We start from the raw sequence: 22101 nt of genomic DNA, 5'->3' as shown, positions 1-22101 counted from the left end.
AGCAACATCGGCGCCGGAGAAGAAGAAGCTGCCGGGCGGGCGGAGCCTTCTGCTCCTCCCGTCCTTGAAAAGACAACTTCCGCGCCGGAATCTTCCGCGCCGGAAGGCTCCAACACGGGTGACGCTCCTGGCGCTCCCCCTTCTCCACGCACCATCCTCATGCCTCCGCCAGAGGCTCCTCGCGCCCAGCCCTCCAAGGCCGCTCCTAGCGCGCCGCCGGCCAAGACCTCCGGGGCCGCTCCTAGCGCGCCGCCGGCCAACACCTCCGGGGCCTCCTCTACCGCGCCGCCGCCCAAGCCTTCCAAGCTCATTAAGGGGAAGGCGACGGCCTCCAGTGCCCCTTCGGGCGGTCAGCAGCCCTTGGTGCTGCACGTCTCCAAGGCCGCCAAAGGTGCCAGTATGAAGGCCACCGGCCTCCTCGGCCGCATCACGGAGTTCCAGCGCCAAGGCCGGGACCTGGGGCACCTCCTGCCCTATGCTCAAAAGTGGAACGCTGCGGACATCACTCCGGCGACCCGCGGAATGGGCAAGGACCGGCTGCCGGCACCTGATCCTGTCGGGGATCGATGTTCTGAGGAGCACTTCATGCGGCTCCGGGCTGCCGTAAAAGAGCTTGACAGCGCGTGGTACGATTCCACGAACAATCTGACGGTATGTTCTACTAACTTTCAATCTTTGCCGGTTCCTTCGTTTCCGACTCTGTTTTATCTTTCCCTTAGTTTCATGCCGGTTTCTCTCTTGTCTATCTTCCCAGTCCCCGAGTTTTGTGGTGAGAGCGCAGCTTTTAGCGCAAAACTTAACTTAAGAATATAGCGTGAAACCGGCACTGCCAGTCCCCGAGTTTCGGGTTGAACACCTTCTTCTTAACACACAATTTACCTTAGAAACGCGCAAAACCGGCACTGCCAGTCCCCGAGTTCCGGGTTAAGAACTTTGTTCTTAGCGCAAAACTTATCTTAAAAACGCGCAAAACCGGCCTTGCTACCCCCGAGTTTCGGGTTAAGAACTTTGTTCTTAGCGCAAAACTTAACTCATTTCTTCTTTTTCTTGAACAGGTCACCGCTGACACTCGGAAGGCCCTCTTCGAGGAGCTTTTATGGGAGCACCGGGAGCTCGCTGAGGCACACGACAAGTGCCAAGGTAAGTTTTTTGTTCTACCGGCATCTTTGCTACCGGAAACCTTTTTTTTTCTTGTGACACTTACAATTTCTGTTCAACAGTGATCCCGGAAGCTTCCATCGACGCTCTCAAAGAGCAGCTCGCCGCGGCCCAACGTACTATTTTTTCCTTTCTCCTTTGAACTTGGTTTCTTTTCATTTTTACTAGTGTATCCTTGTTAACACTCTTTTTTCCAGTTACAGGGGAGAAGGACCAGCTCAGCCGGCAGCACCAGGAGGAGCTGAACGCCCTCAAGACCAGCTACCAGGAGCTCAAGTCTCAGCTGATTCAGCTGGGGCTTGACCACGCCAAGGCCCTCAAGGCCGCTGAAGTGACCGCAGCGGCCAAGTTGGACGAGGCTCTGGAGAATGCTTGCAATGCCACTGTGGTATTGCGGGCAGAGCTGGAGGAAATGGCTAAGGCCCGGAAGGGTGCCGAGGAGAAGGCCGCGCGGCTGGAGGAGGAGCATAAGGAGTGCGATCAGCTGATCCTGCAGACCGACACACTCGCCCTCCGTAAGTTCTTTTCTTTTACACTTTGACTACTGCATACGAGCCTTTTTTCCTTCGACCCCATTCTCTTTCCGTTATCTTTCATTCCGGTCTCTTTTTCTTCCGGACTCTTTTTCTTCCGGACTCTTTTCCTTCCGGTCTCTTTTTCTTCCGGACTCTTTTCCTTAAACTTTTTCTTTCTTTGCATAGGCCTCTTTCCGGACTCGCAGAGGTACGCTGTCAAGAAGGTCGACGCGCAGCGCAAGGACAAAGGCCAAGCGGATCTTACCGTGCCATGGACGCCCAAGGACCATCTGGTCGCGCTTAACGCGCGGGTGTCCCATATGCGCTGCATAGACCGCAATCTTTCGGACATCCCTGATGTAGCTACCCAGCTATACAGGACTTTATGGCCTGGCGAGGAGGTGCCGGACACCTTCTCCCTCATCAGCGACCGTCTGAAGGGTGCCGGCAAAAGAATCCGCGAGTGGCAGTGCTCTGCTGCCCGCGCTGGAGCGGACTCCGCCCTCCGCGTCGCCTGCTCTTGGTACCCGGAGCTCGATCTGGACGCCCTTACCGGCGTGCGTGAAGACGCAGAAACGGATCTGGACCCGATCCTCTCCGCCAAGCGGCAGGATCGCGCGTACCGCATCGCGGAGTATGCCGACATGCGCACCTTCATCCCTCCCCCTCCTGGCGTCACGGACTATCTCGACGAGGAGGAGGGTGAAGCCGAAGAAGAGGTCCTGGACGATGCTGATGCCGGCGCTGCTCCTCCGGAAGCCCCTGCTGCGTGATTATTCTCTTTGAAGTGTTTGCCTGCTATCTGTTTGTTGGTCCTGCTTATCTTTGAAACAATGTTTGTTAAATTCTGCCCCGGAATGCCGGGGTCTATGATGTAAGACTTTAAGTTTGCCTGTGGTTGTGCTACAACATTTCCTGCCGGTAAGTTATACCGGTAGCTAAGTATTTATGAGTTTGTCTTAGCATAATTGCTTTTGGTTCTGCTTTTATCCTGCACCGCAAAGATTTCTCAATTGCTTCCGCATCCAATTTGATGCATACTTGGTTCTTTTGCCTTGGCTCTGCCTGCCTTCTCTGGGCGTTCTTTGGCGTATGAGCACAAGGTTCTTTCACCAAACAAGCATCTTCTTGAACTTAGAAATAACTTTGAAATTTTGCAAAAAACCGGTTTAACCGGGGTTAGTTAAATTTTCCGGATTGTTCTTTCCTGCTCTCCCTTCTCGCAGTTCATGTGCTTATCCCCTACCGGTTTATCTTGCTTGCCATGAAGCCGGTTTGCGGACAGCAGCAGAGTCGAAGACTCCGGTAGGATTTAGCACACTACTAAACCGGAAAGAAAAAACATTCAATAAGCAACCGGTAAACTGAAAAAATAGACAGGTTACATGCAACTTAAGTTGGGGTAGTCCCCGAGATTCATTCAAGGTTCCGGCATCTTTTATTCATAGCATATAAGGTACAAAAAGGAACTTCTTACACCACCACTTCAAGAGTAGAAAGGACGCAACAGAGCTACGTTCCATGGACGCTTGCTCTCCTCTCCGGACCTGTCCGCCTTTCCTTTCTTCCACTCCTGTGCATCGATCAAGTAGTATGCATCATTGTGAAGCACCTTGCTTACAATGAAGGGACCTTCCCATGGTGGCAAGAGCTTATGCCGGCCTTCAGTGCGCTGCACCAGGCGAAGTACAAGATCTCCTTCCCGGAAAACTCTTGGGTTAACCTTCCGGTTATGATAGCGTCTTAGGTTTTGCTGGTAAATGGCTGTTCTTGCCAAAGCCAGCTCTCTTGCTTCTTCCAGCAAGTCGACATCATTTTCTCTGGCCTCTTTGACCTCTTGCTCAGTATAGAGTTGTACCCTTGGTGAATCATGAATGATGTCGGTTGGTATGACTGCTTCTGCTCCATAAACCATGAAGAAAGGAGTGTATCCGGTAGACCGGTTTGGGGTTGTTCTTATACTCCACAGTACTGATGGTAACTCATCGAGCCAACATCCCGGTGACTTTTCCACCGCATCAATGAGTCTAGGCTTGATACCGGAAAGCACCAAGGCATTCATTCTTTCCACTTGGCCATTGCCTTGTGGGTGTGCCACTGAGCACAAATCCAACCGGATGTTTTTTTCTTCACAGAACCTTTTGAACTCACCTTGAGCAAAGTTGGTTCCATTATCAGTGATGATGCTGTGCGGGTATCCATACCGCAAAATGACATCTTTTAGGAATTTCACCGCTGTATGCCCATCACACTTTGCGATAGGTTTTACTTCTAGCCATTTGGTGAACTTATCCACCATCACCAAGATGTGAGTCATGCTGCTTCTTGCAGTTTTGAATGGCCCAACCATGTCAAGGCACCAAACGGCGAATGGCCATGTTAACGGTATTGTCTTTAAACCGGATGCTGGGGTATGATTTTGCTTGGCGTACCTCTGGCAGCCGTTGCATTTTCTTACCAAATCCTCAGCGTTTTCCAAAGCAGTGGGCCAATAAAACCCATGCCGGAATGCTTTTGCTACTAGCGCCCTTGATGAAGCATGATGCCCACATTCTCCTTGGTGAATTTCCTCAAGCATTTCTTTTCCTTCCTCCGGTTCCACACATCTTTGAAGGACACCGGTAACGCTTCTCTTGTACACCTCACCATTGATGAATGTGTAAGCTTTGGACCTTCTTTGTATCCTCCTTGATTCATTTTCGTCAGCCGGCAAGATGCCGCTGATCAAGAATTCCTTAATAGGTTTAACCCATGATGGTATCTCTCGAACCAAAAACACCGGTGCATCTATCTCCATGCTATCCACCAGCATCGTTTCTTCCGGTATGGGTACAGCAGTCCCCGAGCCTACCGGAGCAGTCCCCGAGCCTGCCGGAGCAGTCCCCGGGTTCCCTTCATCGATATCCATGGGTACTACGTGTGACTCCGGTACAAAAATTGATTCTGATTCCGGGCTCGGTTTGATCGATGGCACTCTTAGGTGAGCCAAAGCTATTCCGGGAGGGATTTCTTGCCTAGATGAGCCCAGCTTGGACAAAGCATCTGCGGCTTCATTTTCTGCTCGCGGCACATGGTGAAACTCACACCCTTCGAAGAATCCGGCAATCTTTTGCACGTGAAACCGGTACAAGGCCATGTTTGCATCTTTTGCATCCCAATCTCCGGAGCACTGCTGTACCACAAGGTCTGAATCGCCATAGCAAATGATCCGGTGTGCACCGATTTCTTTTGCGACCTTAAGCCCATGGATCAAAGCTTCATACTCAGCGACATTATTTGATGCCCTGAAATGTACTTGCAAAACATACCGGAGGTGGTCTCCTTTTGGTGAAGTGAGCACCACACCGGCACCTAGACCTTCCTTGAGCTTAGATCCATCAAAGTGCATCTTCCAGTACTCTATCCTTTGATCTGGCGGTTTGTATTGCATCTCCGCCCAATCAACAAGGAAATCAGCCAAAGCCTGTGATTTTATGGCATCTCTCCTTTCATACACCGGCACGTATGGTGATATCTGGATTGCCCATTTTGCAATCCGGCCGCTGGCATCTTTGTTGCACATGATGTCGGAAATTGGTGCTTCACTCACCACCTTCATGGGGTGCTCCTCAAAGTAGTGCTTGAGTTTTGTGGCGGCCATGTACACGCCATAGGTCATTTTTTGGAAGTGAGGGTAGTTTTGTTTTGAGAGGGAAAGCACCTCGCTCAGGTAGTATACCGGCCTCTGGACGGTTTTTTCTTCCTCTTCTCTTTCAACTACAACCACTACACTCACAACCCGGTTTGTTGCTGCTATGTATAACAGCATAGGCTCCCTTTCTAGAGGTGAAGCCAGTATGGGTGCTGTGGCTAGCATTGTTTTTAGCTCTTTAAACGCTGCGTCTGCCTGAGGGGTCCAGACGAACGTGTTGGATTTTTTCATGAGAGCATAGAGTGGCAGAGCTTTTTCTCCCAATCTGCTTACAAACCGGCTTAGCGATGCTAAGCTTCCGGTAAACTTTTGCACATCTTTTAACTCCCGAGGAATAGCCATTCTTTCTATTGCCCGGATTTTTACCGGATTAACTTCTATGCCCCGGCTTGATACGAGGAAACCGAGCAGCTTGCCGGCAGGGACACCGAAGGTACATTTTGCCGGATTGAGTTTCATCCGGAACCGTCTTAGGTTATCGAATGTCTGCCGGATGTCATCGATTAAGGTGTTCTTTACCTTAGTTTTTATCACAGTATCATCCACATAGACTTGCACATTCTTTCCGATTTGGTCAAACAAGCATTTTTGCATACAGCGCTGGTACGTTGCACCAGCGTTGCGCAAACCAAAAGGCATTGTGACATAGCAATAAGCCCCGTGCGGGGTAATGAACGCAGTTTTTATTTGATCTTCCTTTTTCAAGGGAATTTGGTGGAAACCGGAATAGGCATCCAGGAAGGACAACAACTCACAGCCAGCAGTTGAATCAATCACTTGATCGATTCGTGGCAAAGGAAAAGGATCTCTTGGGCAAGCCTTGTTCAGGTTGGTGTAGTCGATGCACATGCGCCACACCTTCGGAGCTTTTGCCTCCAGGTTCTCATCTTTCTTCTTTTCAACCATCACCGGATTGGCCAGCCACTCTGTGTGCGTGACCTCCACAATGAATCCGGCCACAAGCAGTTTGGTTACCTCTTCTCCTATGATCTTTCTTCTGTCTTCAGCGAACCGGCGCAAGGTTTGTCGCACCGGCTTGGCATCTTTCCGGACGTTAAGAGAGTGCTCAGCCAGCTCCCTCGGAACACCTACCAAATCATCAGTTGACCAGGCAAAGATATTCCGATTCTCACGGAGGAAGCTGACGAGCGCGCTTTCCTATGCTTGGTCAAGGCCGGCACCGATACGAACGGTGCGCTCTGGGTAAGCCGGATCCAGCACGATGTCCTTTGTTTCATTGGTTGGCTTGAATGCCGGCGAACCCATGTTTTCACTCATTGCCGCTAAGCTCATTTGTGAGGACTGAGCCAGCGCAACAGCTGCTTGCATTCTTTTCTTTTCCTCCGCGATCACTAGCGATTCCGCCAAGTTCGATCCGGCAGATGCAGTTTCCAGTGAGATCTTATAGTTTCCCACCACAGTCAGTGGTCCACGAGGTGCCGGCATCTTCATCTTGAGGTAAGCCGTATGAGTTGTGGCCATAAAGGCTGCCAGCGCCGGTCTCCCCAGCAATGCATGGTAGGGACTGTCTAGATCCACCACCTCAAACTCCAGATTTTCCACCCGGCAATTGTCACGTCCTCCAAATGCCACGTCCACCCGAACTTTTCCTACCGGGGCACAGGACAAGCCAGGAACAATCCCGTGGAACGTTGTGCGCGTTGGCTGAAGCATGTTTTCTGTTATGCCCAGCGTGTGCATGGTGTGCTTGTACATGATGTTGATGCTACTGCCATTGTCTATCAGCACCTTGCTGAACTTCACTCGAGTTTGCGGCCCTTTCATGATTGGGTCCACAACAAGAGCATATCCACCCGGATTTGGCATGATCTTAGGGTGATCCTTAGATGACCAGGTAATTTCCTGATTGGACCACATCATGTACTTGGGAACTGCCGGCATCACAGCATTGACCTCCATGGAGCGCCGGTGTACACTTTGCCGGTCTGTTGGCTCAGTGACAAAGACAACACAGCACAGATGCGGATCTTCGTAAACATTCCGGCCCAAAGGTGCCGGTGGAGGTGGCTGGTTATCATTTTGCTCCACCCGGTTAACTTGCTGGTACTGCTGCCGGTTTGGCTGCACCGGTAAGGCGTTTGCCCCGGTAAGTGGCGGTGGTGGCGGTAGCTGTTGCTGCTGCTGCGGCATGTCTTGTGGCGGCCGTGCATCTTTTACCGTTCCTTTTTGCATCAAGTATTTGGTCTAGGTACAGTCCTTCGTCAGATGGTTTGACGGGTGTGCCGGATTCGGCGTGTGCCACCGGCAAGGTTGATCCATGGCAGCTTCCATGGTGTATTTTGCGGGTTCTTGCCAGTTTTTCTTCTGGACCCAGGGTTTCTTTTCCACCCATTGTTTCTTAGGACCCGCCCATGGCTGCGATCCGGTTTTTTGCCTCTGGCTGTCGCTGGCCTCGAAGTTTTCCTGCACAGCAGCAACTTGCTGCGGACCGTACCTTCGATCCGGAAAATCTTCTCTTCTTTTGTTATTCCGGTTATCCCGGTGCTGTTCGTGGCGTAGCTGTTCCGGCTCCGGTTGCACCGCCGGCTGCGTTGGGTCTCCCAACGCATAGCTATCAGCCACACGTATCATCTCTGCCAGCGTTGTTGGCATGTTGCGCTGCAACTTTTGCCACAACGGTGAACCTCTTCTGCATCCACTGCTAAACCAAGCAATGGCTTGTGCCTCGATTACCCCTTCACAGGAGTTCCTTGTGGTGTTCCACCGGGCCAAATAATCCCGGTCTGTTTCATTCGGGCGCTGCACGCACAGAGCAAGTTGCTGCGGCCTGTTTGGCCTCTGGTAGGTGCTGCTGAAATTGCTCATGAAGGCCTCCTCAAAATCCAGCCAGCCGTTTATGCTTCCTGCCGGCAAGTTGTTTAGCCAGATTCTTGCCGGTCCAACCAAAAACGATGGTATGATCCTCACGGCCCAACGCCGGTTTCCTCCTCCTGCTACGGTTCCTCCACCACCTGCAACGTATACCGCGGTCACGTAATCCGCGAGCCAGTCTTCCGGCTTTGTGGTGCCATCATATGTCTTTGTGTCACGGGGCAACATAAAGTTGCGAACTGGTGGTTTTTCTTTCATGATCCTTGGGCCAAAGCACTTTGGACCTGGAGGACCTTCCTCCTCGATCATTTCTGACAAGTACACTCTATCCAGACGGTGCCTCGCATCCCGCTCCGGTAAGTATCTTTCTCCCAGGCGTTCTCCCAATGGGTTCCGGTATGCTGCCGGTCTTGTAGAATCGGCTTCATCGTAACATTCCGGTACCGCGGCCCTTGCCTGCCGGTACCTTGGGGGATCTATTTCCTCCTCATCGTACGCTGCCCTTGCAGCTCGATAGTTTTGCCCGGTCTCATATCTACCGGCATGATTGTTTCCGGCATAGCCTCTGGCGTAGCCGCGCTCTGCCCCTTGGCTTTTTCTACCCGCATCATGTTGCCCGGCTTGTTGCTTTCCGGCAAGAACCGGATCGTACACAGTCATCTGCTGCGCATTCACATCTTTTTCTCTTCTTCTATCCGGATGGGGGGACGAAGCCTGCCCATGGGACTTGCTACCGGCATTCTTGGTCGAACGCGCGGATTTTGAGGCCGCTGCCTTGTTCAGCTTAGCCAGCTGCTCAGCATTTTGCTGCTCTATGGTTTCCAGCAGCTCTCTAACACGCTCTTGCTGCTTTACCAAAGCCTCTCCGGAAAGCGACTCGCACAGCTCTACTGCAGCCTTAGCAGCTTTTATAGTTTTATCCGGGCTGCTATACTTAGGCTTTTCCACGATGCTAACAGATGCAGAGGCGCTCTTGCCGGTAAGAATCTCTTTGCGCAAATCTTGATCTAGGTTGCGAGCTTTTAGCCGGTTTTCCGGCATCCTAGCAGCATGCGCGCTAACAGAAGCAAAGCCATGGGCAGCGTTATACTCACGTACGGTTAGGTTCAGCTCGCGCTGCGCCCTGACGATGTCCTTGCCGCTCTCCAGCATCTTCTGGCGCTGCGCCTCCAGCTCCGCCTGAGCCGCTGCCGGGTCGATGTTCTGCGCGATGGGGGTGGCGAGGACGTTCATCGCCACCTGGAGCGGTGTCTCCGGTGGCGCGTATGATGCTCCCGCTGCGCCTGCGCCGCGCTCCAGCGGTGGCTTAGCCGCACGGGTCGAAACCGCGCGACCGGCACCTTCAGCCGCAACCTCCTTTCCTGCACCAGCCACACCGGTCATCATTACCTCGACGCTGCCGGCGGCGCGGCCAGCACAGAGCCATCTTGGCGGGTCCGGTGCCACCAGCACCGGCGAGAGGCGCTGGCGCACGGGGACGGTGCCGAAGTAGACGCGGTGGCTGCCGAACTCGATGATGCGGCCGTTCTTGGGGAAGACGCCGCCGTTGGCGAAGCAGCCCGCGTTGTCGTTGATGAAGTCCATGGCGTAGATGCTCTGCACCAACGCGGACACCGTACGCTCGCCGGAGACCTCGAGGACGCCCGCCCGAATGTGAACTCCATCAAGCGCCACTTCATGCCCCACGGTGGGCGCCAACTGTCGTCGTGGTGAACGAGCAGATGCCATAGGATGGCTTAGATTGGGGCCGAATGGACGCAAGAGGATTCGGGGGAGGGTTTGTGATCAGGTGGGAAGAGATTCCGGATGGTTTCCTCAAGAACTTGGCCAGGGCCAGAGGTTGAAGAAGAAAGACACAAGGAAAGACTCCCTCTAGATCACCATGTTCATAGATTCACACAGGTTACAGGCTCTGCCTTCTTACATACATGCGCCTCGTAATGTCTATCTCAACATATCGTGCCCGCAAGGAGGGCTGCCCCCTCTCCTTATATAGGGGAGAGGGTGGCTTACAGTGCAAGAAACCCTAATGGCATCTTTGACTGGACAAACTACTTTACAGAGTTACTGTACAAAGCTACTTTAATCATAGGTGACATCGGGGCCTTCTTTTATCATAGAGGCTGACGTCCTCCGGCTTCTTTCTCCGTCACCTCTCTCTTTGGCGCCAGGGCTCTGAATAAAGTTACTTTGCTTAGCTCATCCTTGTCTTCTTGCTCTGAAGAGAATCTTTGACCAGTCCTGCCGACAGGCACTCCTTTCCGGTATCTTCTATACCGGGTTCCGGCATACCCCTTTGGGGATACCGGCTTAGCCTTGCTCTCCCGGATTCCTGCTAGGCTTCCGGTAAGAACATTAAACCGGTATCTCGATGGCTCAAACCATCCGGTTTGGCATGCCTTTGGCATACCGGGGGTTATCCCCCCAACACAAAGTGATCCTGGAATGGAACACTGGACATCGGTCAAGAATATCCTGAAGTACTTGAAAAGGACTAAGGATATGTTTCTTTGTTATGGAGGTGACCAAGAGCTCGCTGTAACCAGTTACACCGATGCTAGTTGGAACACTGATCCAGATGACTCTAAGTCTCAATCTGGGTACTTGTTTATTTTGAATGGTGCAGCAGTAAGCTGGATGAGTTCCAAGCAAAGCGTGGTGGCGAAATCTTCAACTGGATATGAATACATAGCTGCTTCGGAGGCTTCGTCAAAAGCGATATGGATGAAGAGGTTCATTACTGAGCTTGGTGTGGTTCCTAGTGTGTTGGACCCGATGACCATCTATTGTGACAACATGGGTGCCATAGCCAATGCACAGGAGCCAAGGTCACACATGAGGCTGAAGCATATCAAGCTACGTTTTCATGTGATTCGCGAGTATGTCAAAGATGGTGACATAAAGATTTGCAAAGTGCACACAGATCTAAATGTCGCAGATCCGTTGACTAAATCACTCCCTAGAGCAAAGCATGAACTACACCAGAACGCCATGGGTGTTAGGTACATTACCATGTAATCTAGATTATTGACTCTAGTGCATGTGGGAGAATGTTGGAGATATGCCTAAGAGGCAATAATAAAGTGGTTATTATTATATCTTTGTTTTTATGATAAATGTTTGCATTCCATGCTATAATTGTATTAACCGTAAACATTAATACTTGTGTGTTATGTAAACATAAAGAGTCCCTAGTAAGCCTCTTGTTAAACCAGCTTGTTGATTAATAGATGATCATGGTTTCCTGATCATGAACATTGGGTGTTGTTAATAACAAGGTTATGTCATTAGGAGAATGATATAATGGACACACACCCATAATAAGCGTAGCATAAGATCAAGTCGTAAAGTTCGTCTTGCTATAAGCTATCAATACATAGTTACCTAGTCCTTCGGCCATGAGATCATGTAAATCACTTACACCGGATGGGTACTTTGATTACATCAAACGCCACGACGTAAATGGGTGGTTATAAAGATGGGATTAAGTATTCGGAAAGTATGAGTTGAGGCATATGCATTGTTCAAAAAATCGACCGAGATAACGAGTTATCGGTCGATTAATCGTGAATCGGGTGGTAACCGATAAGATTTTGGCATATCGGTTGATTTATCGCTGGCACCGATATTGCATCGATTTTCAGTGTGATAGCCGATATTTCGCCCGATTTTCGCTGAAATTTCGCTAAAATTCGGTCTAGAAGTCGATATTTTTGTCCCATATAGTTTTGTAGAACTGTGGATTGGCGCAAAATTTCCATTAATATTCTTTCAAATGCAAGGGATCAAGGTAATACTTCTTTTCAATGCTCCAATATTGTTTTTACATAGCATAATATAGAAATTGGTATGCTAAAACTTAGGATTTACAAGAAAAAATGCCGATAAATGGCCGACCGATAAAATCGATTTATCGGCCGATAAGCGATTAATCTTCATTTTTGGGTTGACCGATATGTTAACGATTAACGATTTCTTGAACATTGGGCGTATGGATCAAGAGTGGAATTTGTCCATCCTAATGACAGATAGATATGCTCTGGGCCCTCTCAGTGGAGTGTCATCTAATTAGCTGTGGTGACCCAGCGTACCACTGCATGGTGTAGTACACAAGTCGTTGATATAACACAAGTGAAACACCGTTTCACTCATGTTACCTCCCTCAGAGTGGTACAACAGAAACATATGCGAGCCCAAGGTATGTCCTCGCTCTAGACTTACGGTGGTTATGGCTAAATTGATTGTGTGTCCCCCGGCAGACCCTCTCCTGGCCCTTATATTGTGAGCCAGGTCTCGAGAGGTCTGTCCGGGTACGACTAGGTTACAAAGAGTCCTATGTCTAAACTTTCCTTCTTTCTTCGTCTTCTTGCCTTGTTCTTCAAAAATCCTTCTTTGGAACCGACATAACGGCCCACCTTGGTCGATGGATAATCTTCACGGGCCCCTGGTCGGGCCGTAGGAGGTAGCGTAATACTAGTTACCCGAAGGGTAATGCCCACATCAGTAGCCCCCGAGTGTCTGGCCGTAGAAGCTTCGGGCAGGGACTAAAATTGTCTTCTGTCGAACATTCATAATTGCCGGAAGATCTTGAACTTCTTCGAATCATAAACGTCTTTTGTATCGGGTGCGCGTCCAGCGCTCCCGATGGGAGTAGCCCCCGAGTCTATGGGCGGGTGCTTGCAACCGCGCGTAGACTCAAGTTGTACTACTCGACTGCTTCTTTCACTGCCGATACCTTTTGTAAACCATCGTGTTCATCCGATAACTTTTGTATATCGGGTCTTCAATATCTTCGAATTAGGCCACGCCCATTGATAGTACGTAAATGATTCTGAGTAACGTGCCCAGTTTTACTTGATAAACCAATACTGGTTAACTGCCGATGACAAAACAACGTTACTCTACTCCGAATCAAGTCCCCGGACATGATTCTGGAAATGATTTGAAATCTTCGAGTCCGTAGTTTTTTATCGGGTGCGCGTCCAGCGCTCCCGATGGGAGTAGCCCCCGAGTCTAGGGACGGATGCTTGCAACCGTGCGTAGACTCAAGTCAAGCAACTCGTCGTTTTAATTCTCTTCGGATGCTTCATGATGAGTCGATATTTTCTGTGACATCATCAATGACATCACTACCGCGGCGGCTTGATTGATAGGACGTGACCTGACGGGCCCACCCTACTTCTGCGCGGTCAGTTAGGAAATGACTAGTCTTTGTGCATTGACCGAGGTGCCTCCTCGATTTCCGCGCGTAGTGGAAGTAATGGGCCGCCAGTTTTACCTTCCCTTCAGGACACGTGTATGACTAGATCCTCGCCCATCTTCCCACGATTGTCAAAGTAACGGCCACGATCTCCAGTCATTCACTATTATAAATAGAGGACTTTTCCCCGTATTCACTTTTTACGCCCCCATACTGCTCATCTTCTTCCTTGCCTCCTCCTTGCCATTGCCTCTGCTTTCACGAGTTCAGCGACCATGGGCAAGAAGAAGGGAACCACTAGCTCCAGCGCTACTGCAAGCTCGGCCAAGGTCGGTCTTGACTGGTGTGCTTCCACCATCTCCAAGCGCGAGGAGAACAAGATGAGGACGCTTGGCCTCATCTCTTCTGTCGAATCGGATTTCATTTACCCAGGTTCTGCCTCTCGCCCAAGGCCTCCAAAATGCTTTACTGTCATGTTTGCTGCCTTCTTGTTCCGCGGGCTTTCTCTTCCTGCCCATGAATTTCTCTGTTCTCTCCTTTTCTTCTACGGGATCCAGCTTTGGCAGCTGACTCCCAATTCCATTCTTCATCTCTCGATCTTTATCACTTTATGTGAGGCTTTCCTCGGCATTGACCCTCACTGGGGCTTGTGGAGGAAGATTTTGTACGTCAAACGCCACAATGGCAATGACAGCCCTCCTGTCATCAGCGGCGTTGGCTTCATCGTCAGAAAGGAGGTCAGCTACTTTAACTATCCGATGAAGGAGTCAGTTCAGGGCTGGCGAAAGAAGTGGTTTTATCTCTGGGATATCTCGGTACCAGGACGGCGCTCCAATCTGCCACCATTTGAAGATGTCCTTGCTGCCGTGCCGAAGAAATCCTGGCAAAACACTATGACTACCGAAGAAAACGCTCTAGCTGATCAACTGTATGACAAGGTCCTTGACCTGAAGAACGCAGGTGGTCAGACGATGTGCGGCACTGAGGTAGTCTTAGTGTTCCTGAAGCATCGGGTGTAGCCAGCGATGTCAAGGGTTCATCAGTTGTGGTTGTACACTGGCGCGTCGGATAAGTCGAGGATCAGTCCAACCGATTTATCTGATGAGGATCTTCGAGATGAGGTGCGGCCCCTGACTTGCCGCAGCAAGAAGGACAACATTGTTATGACTTCGGCTCGCCCTCCTCTTGATCTTAAACACCTTCCTTCTGAGGCAAAAGTTGTTTGCCCTATCTTTTCGACAGGCTTCTACTGTTGCTCAATGCTATCCACCTACACCCGAAAGTGGAATAGCTCCAGAAGATGATGATGTTTCTGAGGAAACTGAAGATGATCAGCACATCCTGGAGGATAGCGATGCTTTGGAAGATGAAGTTCCTGAAGACGATGCACATGTTAAATCCATGCGTCACAGGAGGATTAATGAGGAGCTGATAACGACGGCGGATTCGAGTCTTAGTGGACGAGATGATGATGCCGATACAGCTGTCTCTCCTGCTCCTTCTCGAGATACTTCGGCTCCTCAACCTTCGAAAAGGCCATCAAGGGTCTTTGCAGATGAAGATGACATCAAATCCATATCGTAATTGTCTTCTTATTTCTTTTTGCTTGTATTTAATTTCTTTCGGCTTCACTGACTTTTATTCCATTCAGCTCTGAAGACGATGACGAGATTCCTCTCTCAAAGAGGGAAAAAATATTGTCTGAAAAGGCAGAATCTTCGAAGGAATCGATGCCCAAGGTTGATCGAATGACCATTCCTCCGCCACGATCAGTTGTGGCCAAGGTTCCTATGTCAACGATTATCCCTCCAACAACTGCTTCCACTCCTTCATCTTCGCGTGATCACGTAAGTAATAGATAATAATCATAGTACCTGCTAGCCCCCGAGCCGATGATTGGCTTTTTGAAAGGAGTCAAGTGTAGGCTAAGATATACTTGTTGTTCTGACATACTTTTTCAATTCCTTTGTTGCAGCCAATCTATGCCACAGTTGATGCTGTAGCAGATTTTGCTGATCAACTCAGTCGGTTAGAAGCAGAGAACATCCAGCTTCGCAAAGCTGTTAAAGCTTCGGCTGACCAAGTAATGGAAGCCAACAAGCTAGCAGCTGAAGTGCAAGGCGAAAATACATGCTTAAAGGAGGAACTGGAGAAGCTGAAGAAGAAGATGAAGGACGATCAAGAAGCACAGCACAAGGCTTTCATGGAGGCCGATGAAAAGGAGGGTGCCCTTCGAGAGTCCATTACGAATTTGCTGAGTAAGTTTTCCTCCATACTTGTATGATACTTTTCCAGAATATCTCCTAGATGCGATGAATTGCTTATTTATAATTTTCCAGGCACGGCCGATATGCCCGTCGATCGTAGAAGCAAGCTTCGAGTGGACTCAATGTTGGATGCCTTGTCATTTGCGACTGAATCCAGTGACCAACTCCAAGGTCTTTTGAAGAAAGCTAAAGGGGCTTTATCGAAGCTATTTTCGATGAGGTTCCCAAAGTTGGATCAAAATAAAACCCTTGGAGAGATGGCAGAAAATTTCTTCGTCGAATCTTCTGACGCCATTGAGGTACTGAAGCGACGCTCTCATCTTTACGGAGCAGTCCTTACTTTCTAGCTTTTGATGGGGCACGGGCTTGGTTCTGATCTGGAAAAGCTATCCAAGGCGCTACCAGTGGATGCTGACAACTGTCTCATCGACCTTGAGCCTTTTAAGCAATCCTCAATGCTGTGTGCTAATCGGCTTCTTAAACTGGTTGAAGAGGACAAGAACAAAACTGCATCCGAAGCTGCTCCTGGTTCATCGACACATGCTTGATTAAGCCTGGCCTACTTATTTTTAGTTGTAACTCGAATACATTCTAGTCTTAACCTGTATCGAATTAAGCTGACTGGCTCTGTTGCCAGTATTTGACAATCTTTTGAATGCTATTTGTGTGCACTCCCGATGGGAGTTTTCCACCTTTTATCGATGTTCCTTTGAGAGTAAAATATCTTGTTGCAGATTCCTTCGACTTCTTTTTGTGCCGAAAATTCTCTAAATTCTTCTGCTGTTGATGAATCGGAGCTTGTACGGAGCTTACATGATCAAATTTCCCGGCTGAACAAAGACATAACTAGTCTTCATACCATGGCGGCTTTGGTGAAGAAAAAGAATGAAATTGCTGCTGCAGTCGAGCAACATGCTTTGGATCGCCTTCGAGTGGCCACCGAGAGCTTGAGCTGTAAGCAGTCAACCACTTCGTTTTGTTTTACTATTGCTGAATGATCTTCTACTGATTTGTTCTTTGTCTTCACAAGTCGTTGCTTTCGATGAATCAGCAGAGAATAAGCAAATCCATGAGAAGATTGCAGCGATGACCGATATTACTCACCCGAAGTGTGAGTTGTGGTCCATTCAGTCAAAGGCCGTGATTGTGGCGAAATTTGAATATCGAGCTAAGAAGGTCCACTATTACTTTGACAAGTACCATGCTCATCTCTCCATGGTATGGAAGACTATGTTTCCGTTGGATCCAGCACCCGAAACTTTGTCTGCTTTATTCAATCGATTTAAGGCCCCGTCTAGAATCCGATCTTTGGTGCGTAAAGAACTTCTTGCTGGAGCCGAGCTTGCACTTGCTTCAGTTTTGGCATGCCACCAGACCATAGATTTGGAATCCATAGTGAACGTTGATGTAAGATTAGATCAATATTATCCCATAGCTAGACATCCTGCTTATCTTATTATCTCTAGGATGGAAGTAGGTACTGAAAGGGATGCAAAGAACCAGGAAGATCAAGGGACCTTGCTGTAATATATAGTATAGTTTTTGTAAAGATCTTCTCCATTTTATGATAACCTTGCGTCGCAAGGAGTAATACCGTATGTATTTGATGTTCTTTTTAGACATCATTATGAATTGTTGAACTTGTAAGTCCGGCTGAAATATTTTGTCGAAGGCAACTGAGTGATCAAATCAGTTTGCTCACTCGACAACCCTGTTCTAATCGCAAGTTTTGCAGAGTCGTTTTGTAAGTTTTATAAGTGCGACACCCTTCGAGTAAATGAGGGATTAGACGCTTTTTGTTTGGCTTCGTAACACGGTGCACCGGTATGAGCCTTTTTGTAAGTTGTACTGTTGCCATCAACTGCAGCACTCGATGATTTATCTGAGGCTTGGATGGATTTGTAGTATATCGATAATCATAGCTCCCGACGGGAGTATTAATTAATTATCAACATTGTAAAAATTTATATCGATAACCATAGCTCCTGACGGGAGTATTAATTAATTATCGATATTGTAATAATTTCTCGCATCCCCCGAGTATTATCGGGTAAGCTTTTGACGCGTAGTTTAGCCGAAGCTCCCGATGGGTGTAGTAGTCGATAAAAAGCCCGAACATTTGTTGGAAATGAAGAATAATGCAAACTGAACCGGAAATTTTATTCATAATGTGTATCAGGCTAATAAGCCTCCATGTAGTGAAGAAAAGAGGTCAAATTCTGTGCATAAAATCGTCGCAAGTATGCAACGTTCCAAGGATTTCCAACATCTTTTCCCGAAGCAGGGTTCTTGAGGCGATAGGCTCCACCCGGTATTACTTAGGTGACGATGAACGGCCCTTCCCATGGAGATTTCAGTTTCAAGGATCTTTCTTGCTTCAGCCGTAATACTAAATCACCAACTCTAAATCCTCGATTGCGGACTCTTCGAATGTGGTAGTTCCGTATTGCTTGCTGATATACTGTTGTTCGGGCTAGGGCGATGTCTCGAGCCTCATCAAGAAGATCTACAGCATCTTGTAATGCGTGAACTGAAGTTGTCTCTGTATATGCAGCCACCCGTGGTGCTTCAAAGCGAACATCGGCTGGCAAAACTGCTTCGGCTCCGTAGACAAGGAAGAACGGAGTATATTGCGTAGGCCTATTTGGCATAGTCCGCAAACTCCAGAGTACTGATGGTAATTCTTCGACCCAAGCTCCAGCTACACCCATGAGGCGCTTTTTGATACCGTCGCATATTAGGCCATTGATCCTTTCCACTTGCCTGTTGGTCTGAGGATGTGCAACCGAAGCAAATTTGAGCTTGATACCATTGTTGTCACAGAATTGGTGGAATTCCTTAGAATCAAAATTAGTTCCATTGTCTGTAATGATGCTATGAGGCACACCAAAACGACAAGTTATTCCTCTGAAGAATTTGACAGCGGTTTTGGCTGTCTGATTCATGACTGGTATATCCTCAATCCATTTGGTGAATTTATCGACTACGACTAGTAGATGAGTATGGCCACCAGGTGATGATTTCGGCAGCGGACCAACTTGATCAAGTCCCCATTGTGCAAAAGGCCAGGCCAGAGGTATTGTCATCAAATCTGTGGCGGGTGCATGAGGCTTTGGCGCAAAACGTTGGCAAGGATCACATTTCCGAACTAAGTCCCTTGCATCGGCTGCCGCTGTTGGCCAATAGAATCCTGCTCTAAAAGCTTTGGCTACAAGTGCTCTGCTACTGGCATGATGGCCACATGTCCCTTCGTGTATTTCACGCAATAGAGCATTTCCATCATCGATGGCGATGCACCGCTGAAAGATGCCAGAGATACTTCGTTTGTAGAGGTCGCCATCGACCACGGTGTATGCTTTAGACCGGTGCATGATGCGTTTTGCTTCTACTGGATCATCCGGTAACCTTTGCTCCATCAGGTATGCCAAGAAAGGTTCAGTCCATAAAGGTTCAAGGAGAAGGACTTGCTGGTTAGATCCAGTAATGACATCTTCGGCAGCTTCATGGGACGTAGCCCCTACGCCAGTAGCCGATATTTCTGGAGCTGCCAAAGTTTGTACTTTGATAGACCTTTGAGTGATGACTTCATAGAAGACTCCATCTAGTATAGGAGAACATGTGGAACCGATATTAGCCAGAGCATCGGCTTCCTCGTTGCTGGCCCTGCCAATATGTTTTAACTCGCAGCCTTCGAATTTAGCTTCCATTGACTGGTACATCTGGCGATAGGCTATCATGTTGTCACTAATAGCATCACACAGATTCATCGACTGCTGTACTATGAGGTTCGAATCTCCGTAAATATCTAAATGAGTAGCTCCACATGCCTTGGCCATACGCATACCGTGTAGTAATGCTGCGTACTCTGCTTCATTATTTGTTGGTAACAAAAAGTTCATCCTTAGAACATATCTCATTTTGTCTCCTTGTGGCGAGATTAGCACTACTCCCGCTCCTGCACCTGAACTGCGCTTAGACCCGTCAAAGTACATTGTCCATGAACCCGACATATCGGGTGCTGCTGAGATTTGCGACTGTATCCAATCAACCAAGAAATCGGGAAGGATCTGGGATTTGATTGCTGTTCGATTGACGTAGGTAATATCGTGCGGTGCTAACTCGATAGCCCATTGAGATACCCTGCCTGTCGCTTCTGGATTGGTGAGTATGTTTTTCAATGGAGCTTCTGAGACGACAACAATTGGGTGTTCTGCAAAGTAATGCCGTAATTTCCATGCTGCCCTCCATACTGCATATGCCAGCTTCTGATGGTGAGGGTATCGCTGCTTCGCGGGTGTGAGGACCTCACTGAGGTAATAAACGGGGCGTTGCACGCCATGTACTCTTCCTTCTTCTTCGCGTTCGACGACGAGGACGGAGCTGACGTCTTGAACAGTTGCAGCTATATAAAGTAGCATTGGCTCCTTATCCCTTGGTGTTACGAGAACTGGAGAGGTCGACAGGACCTTTTTCAGTTTGTCGAAGGCGTCTTGCGCTTCTGCTGTCCACTCAAATTTTTCAGATTTTTTCATCAGTTGGTAGAATGGTAAGGCCTTTTCTCCTAGTTTTGCAATGAACCTACTAAGAGCTGCCAAAGGTCCTGCCAACTGCTGCACTCGCTGTAAACTTCTGGGTGGCTCCATATCAAGAACAACTTTAATGTTTAAGGGATTTGCTTCTATTCCTCTTGCTGAAATAAAGTACCCAAGTACTTGGCCTCCTGGCACCCCGAAGAAACACTTCTTCAGATTCAGCTTGATTTTGTATCTGTCGAGGTTATTAAAAGTTTCCCTTAAATTGTCAATGAGCATGGTCGCGTTTCTGGTTTTGACGACGATGTCATCAATGCAAACCTCGATATTACGGCCAATCTGCTCTCCGAGGCAAGCTTGCATGCACCGCTGATAGGTTGCGCCTGCGTTTTTTAATCCAAAGGTCATGACGTTGTAGCAGTAAACACCATGTGGAGTTATGAATGCAGTTAATTCCTGATCCTCCTTCTTGAGCTTGATCTGATTGTATCCTGAATACGCGTCGAGGAAAGAGAGGCGATCGCAGCCTGCCGTAGACTCGACTATTTGATCAATGCGAGGCAACGGGAAGTGGTCCTTCGGGCAATGTTTGTTGGGACTTGTGTAGTCGATACACATGCGAAGAGCCGTTGTATCCTTTTTTGGCACCATGACTGGATTGGCTACCCACTCAGCTTCCTTGAGCTCTCGAATAAAACCAGCTTTTTGGAGCCGATTGACTTCTTCGCCGATGGCTTTTCTTTTTGGTTCTGAAAAACGACGTAATGTTTGCTGCACCGGTTTGTCTTTGGGGTCAACATTAAGGGCGTGCTCAGCGAGTTCCCTGGGAATACCTGGCATGTCGGATGGTTCCCATGCAAATATTTCCCAGCGCTCACAGAGGAACTCGATGAGCGCGCTTTCCTATGCAGTAATAAGGTCTGCCGATATGTTGACCGTCTTCTTCGGGTCATAGGGGTGTACTTGATGCTTCTTTGCTTCCTTCATGATGTCGAACTCATCGGGTCTGGTGTTTCGATTATCAGCAGGTGGTTGTGTATGATTAGTGATTGCATCGATTGCATTGAGCTCCTCCCTGACTCCAAACTTGGAGGCGATCTTCTGAAATTCCCTATCACAGTTATCAGAACGAGAAAAACTCCCGTGAACAGTTAAAGCTATCCCATTGTTGCCTGGCATCTTTAGCTTCAAATATGCATAATGAGGAACCACCATGAACTTTGCGAACACCGGTCTGCCGAGGATAGCGTGGTACTGTGATTCCCAATCAACTACCTCGAACTCGAGCTTCTCCTTTCTGAAGTTGCTCGGTGTACCGAAGATGACATCCAGTGAAATTTTACCGAGGGGATAAGCGGGTCGGGTTGGGATGATGCCATGGAAGCCAGTATCGGATTCTTTTAGCATATCGGCAGATAACCCCATTGCTTTCATCGTGCTTGCAAACAAGAGATTTAGGCCACTTCCTCCATCCATGAATACTTTGCTCATGTTATATCCTCCAATCTGTGCTTCAAGAACTAGAGCAGCATGGCCGGGCCTAGGAACGGCTGTCGGGTGGTCTGCTTTGCTAAATAGGATGCTCTGATCGGACCAATCGATGTAGTCGGGTACCTCTGCCATAGCTACCTCTGCAATTTTTATTTCTCGTGAAAACTTCTTGGCTTCTCTCTTCGAAAAGCTGGTCTTATGAATCATGTTCACTTGACCTTGAGACGTAGGATAAACTTTAGTTGGTATGTAGATATTTTTGCCCGGTGTATACTGTTGCGGGTAGCTGTAAGCTACTGCTCTTTTTTCTGCCGAACGAGCTCTTGTCTCTGATTCGGCTCTTAACTCGTCACAGAATTGCTGGATGTCGATGAACTGCCGGCAATCTCTGAGTAAATGAGTGGCCTTCTCGACG

At 48.7% G+C, this 22101-nt stretch overlaps 1 protein-coding gene across 1 annotated transcript; it reads right to left on the bottom strand.

Annotated features, from left to right (window-relative positions):
- Positions 1-17981: 17981 nt before the first annotated feature.
- On the bottom strand, positions 17982-20306 carry LOC127310748 (uncharacterized). The gene has a single exon (XM_051341393.1). The coding sequence runs from the start codon at positions 20304-20306 to the stop codon at positions 17982-17984; it is 2325 nt and encodes a 774-aa protein (XP_051197353.1).
- Between the last annotated feature and the right edge of the window lie 1795 nt (positions 20307-22101).

The sequence above is a fragment of the Lolium perenne genome, chromosome 6 (genome assembly GCF_019359855.2).
Source record: "Lolium perenne isolate Kyuss_39 chromosome 6, Kyuss_2.0, whole genome shotgun sequence".
NCBI classification, from domain to species: Eukaryota; Viridiplantae; Streptophyta; class Magnoliopsida; order Poales; family Poaceae; genus Lolium; species Lolium perenne.
The sequence above is the reverse complement of the archived record's forward strand: the minus strand, read 5'-3'. Positions and strand labels throughout refer to the sequence as shown.

Excerpts from the sequence above, each read along its gene's own strand:
- LOC127310748 (XM_051341393.1), bottom strand. The coding sequence starts at position 20,306 with ATGGAGCCACCCAGAAGTTTACAGCGAGTGCAGCAGTTGGCAGGACCT.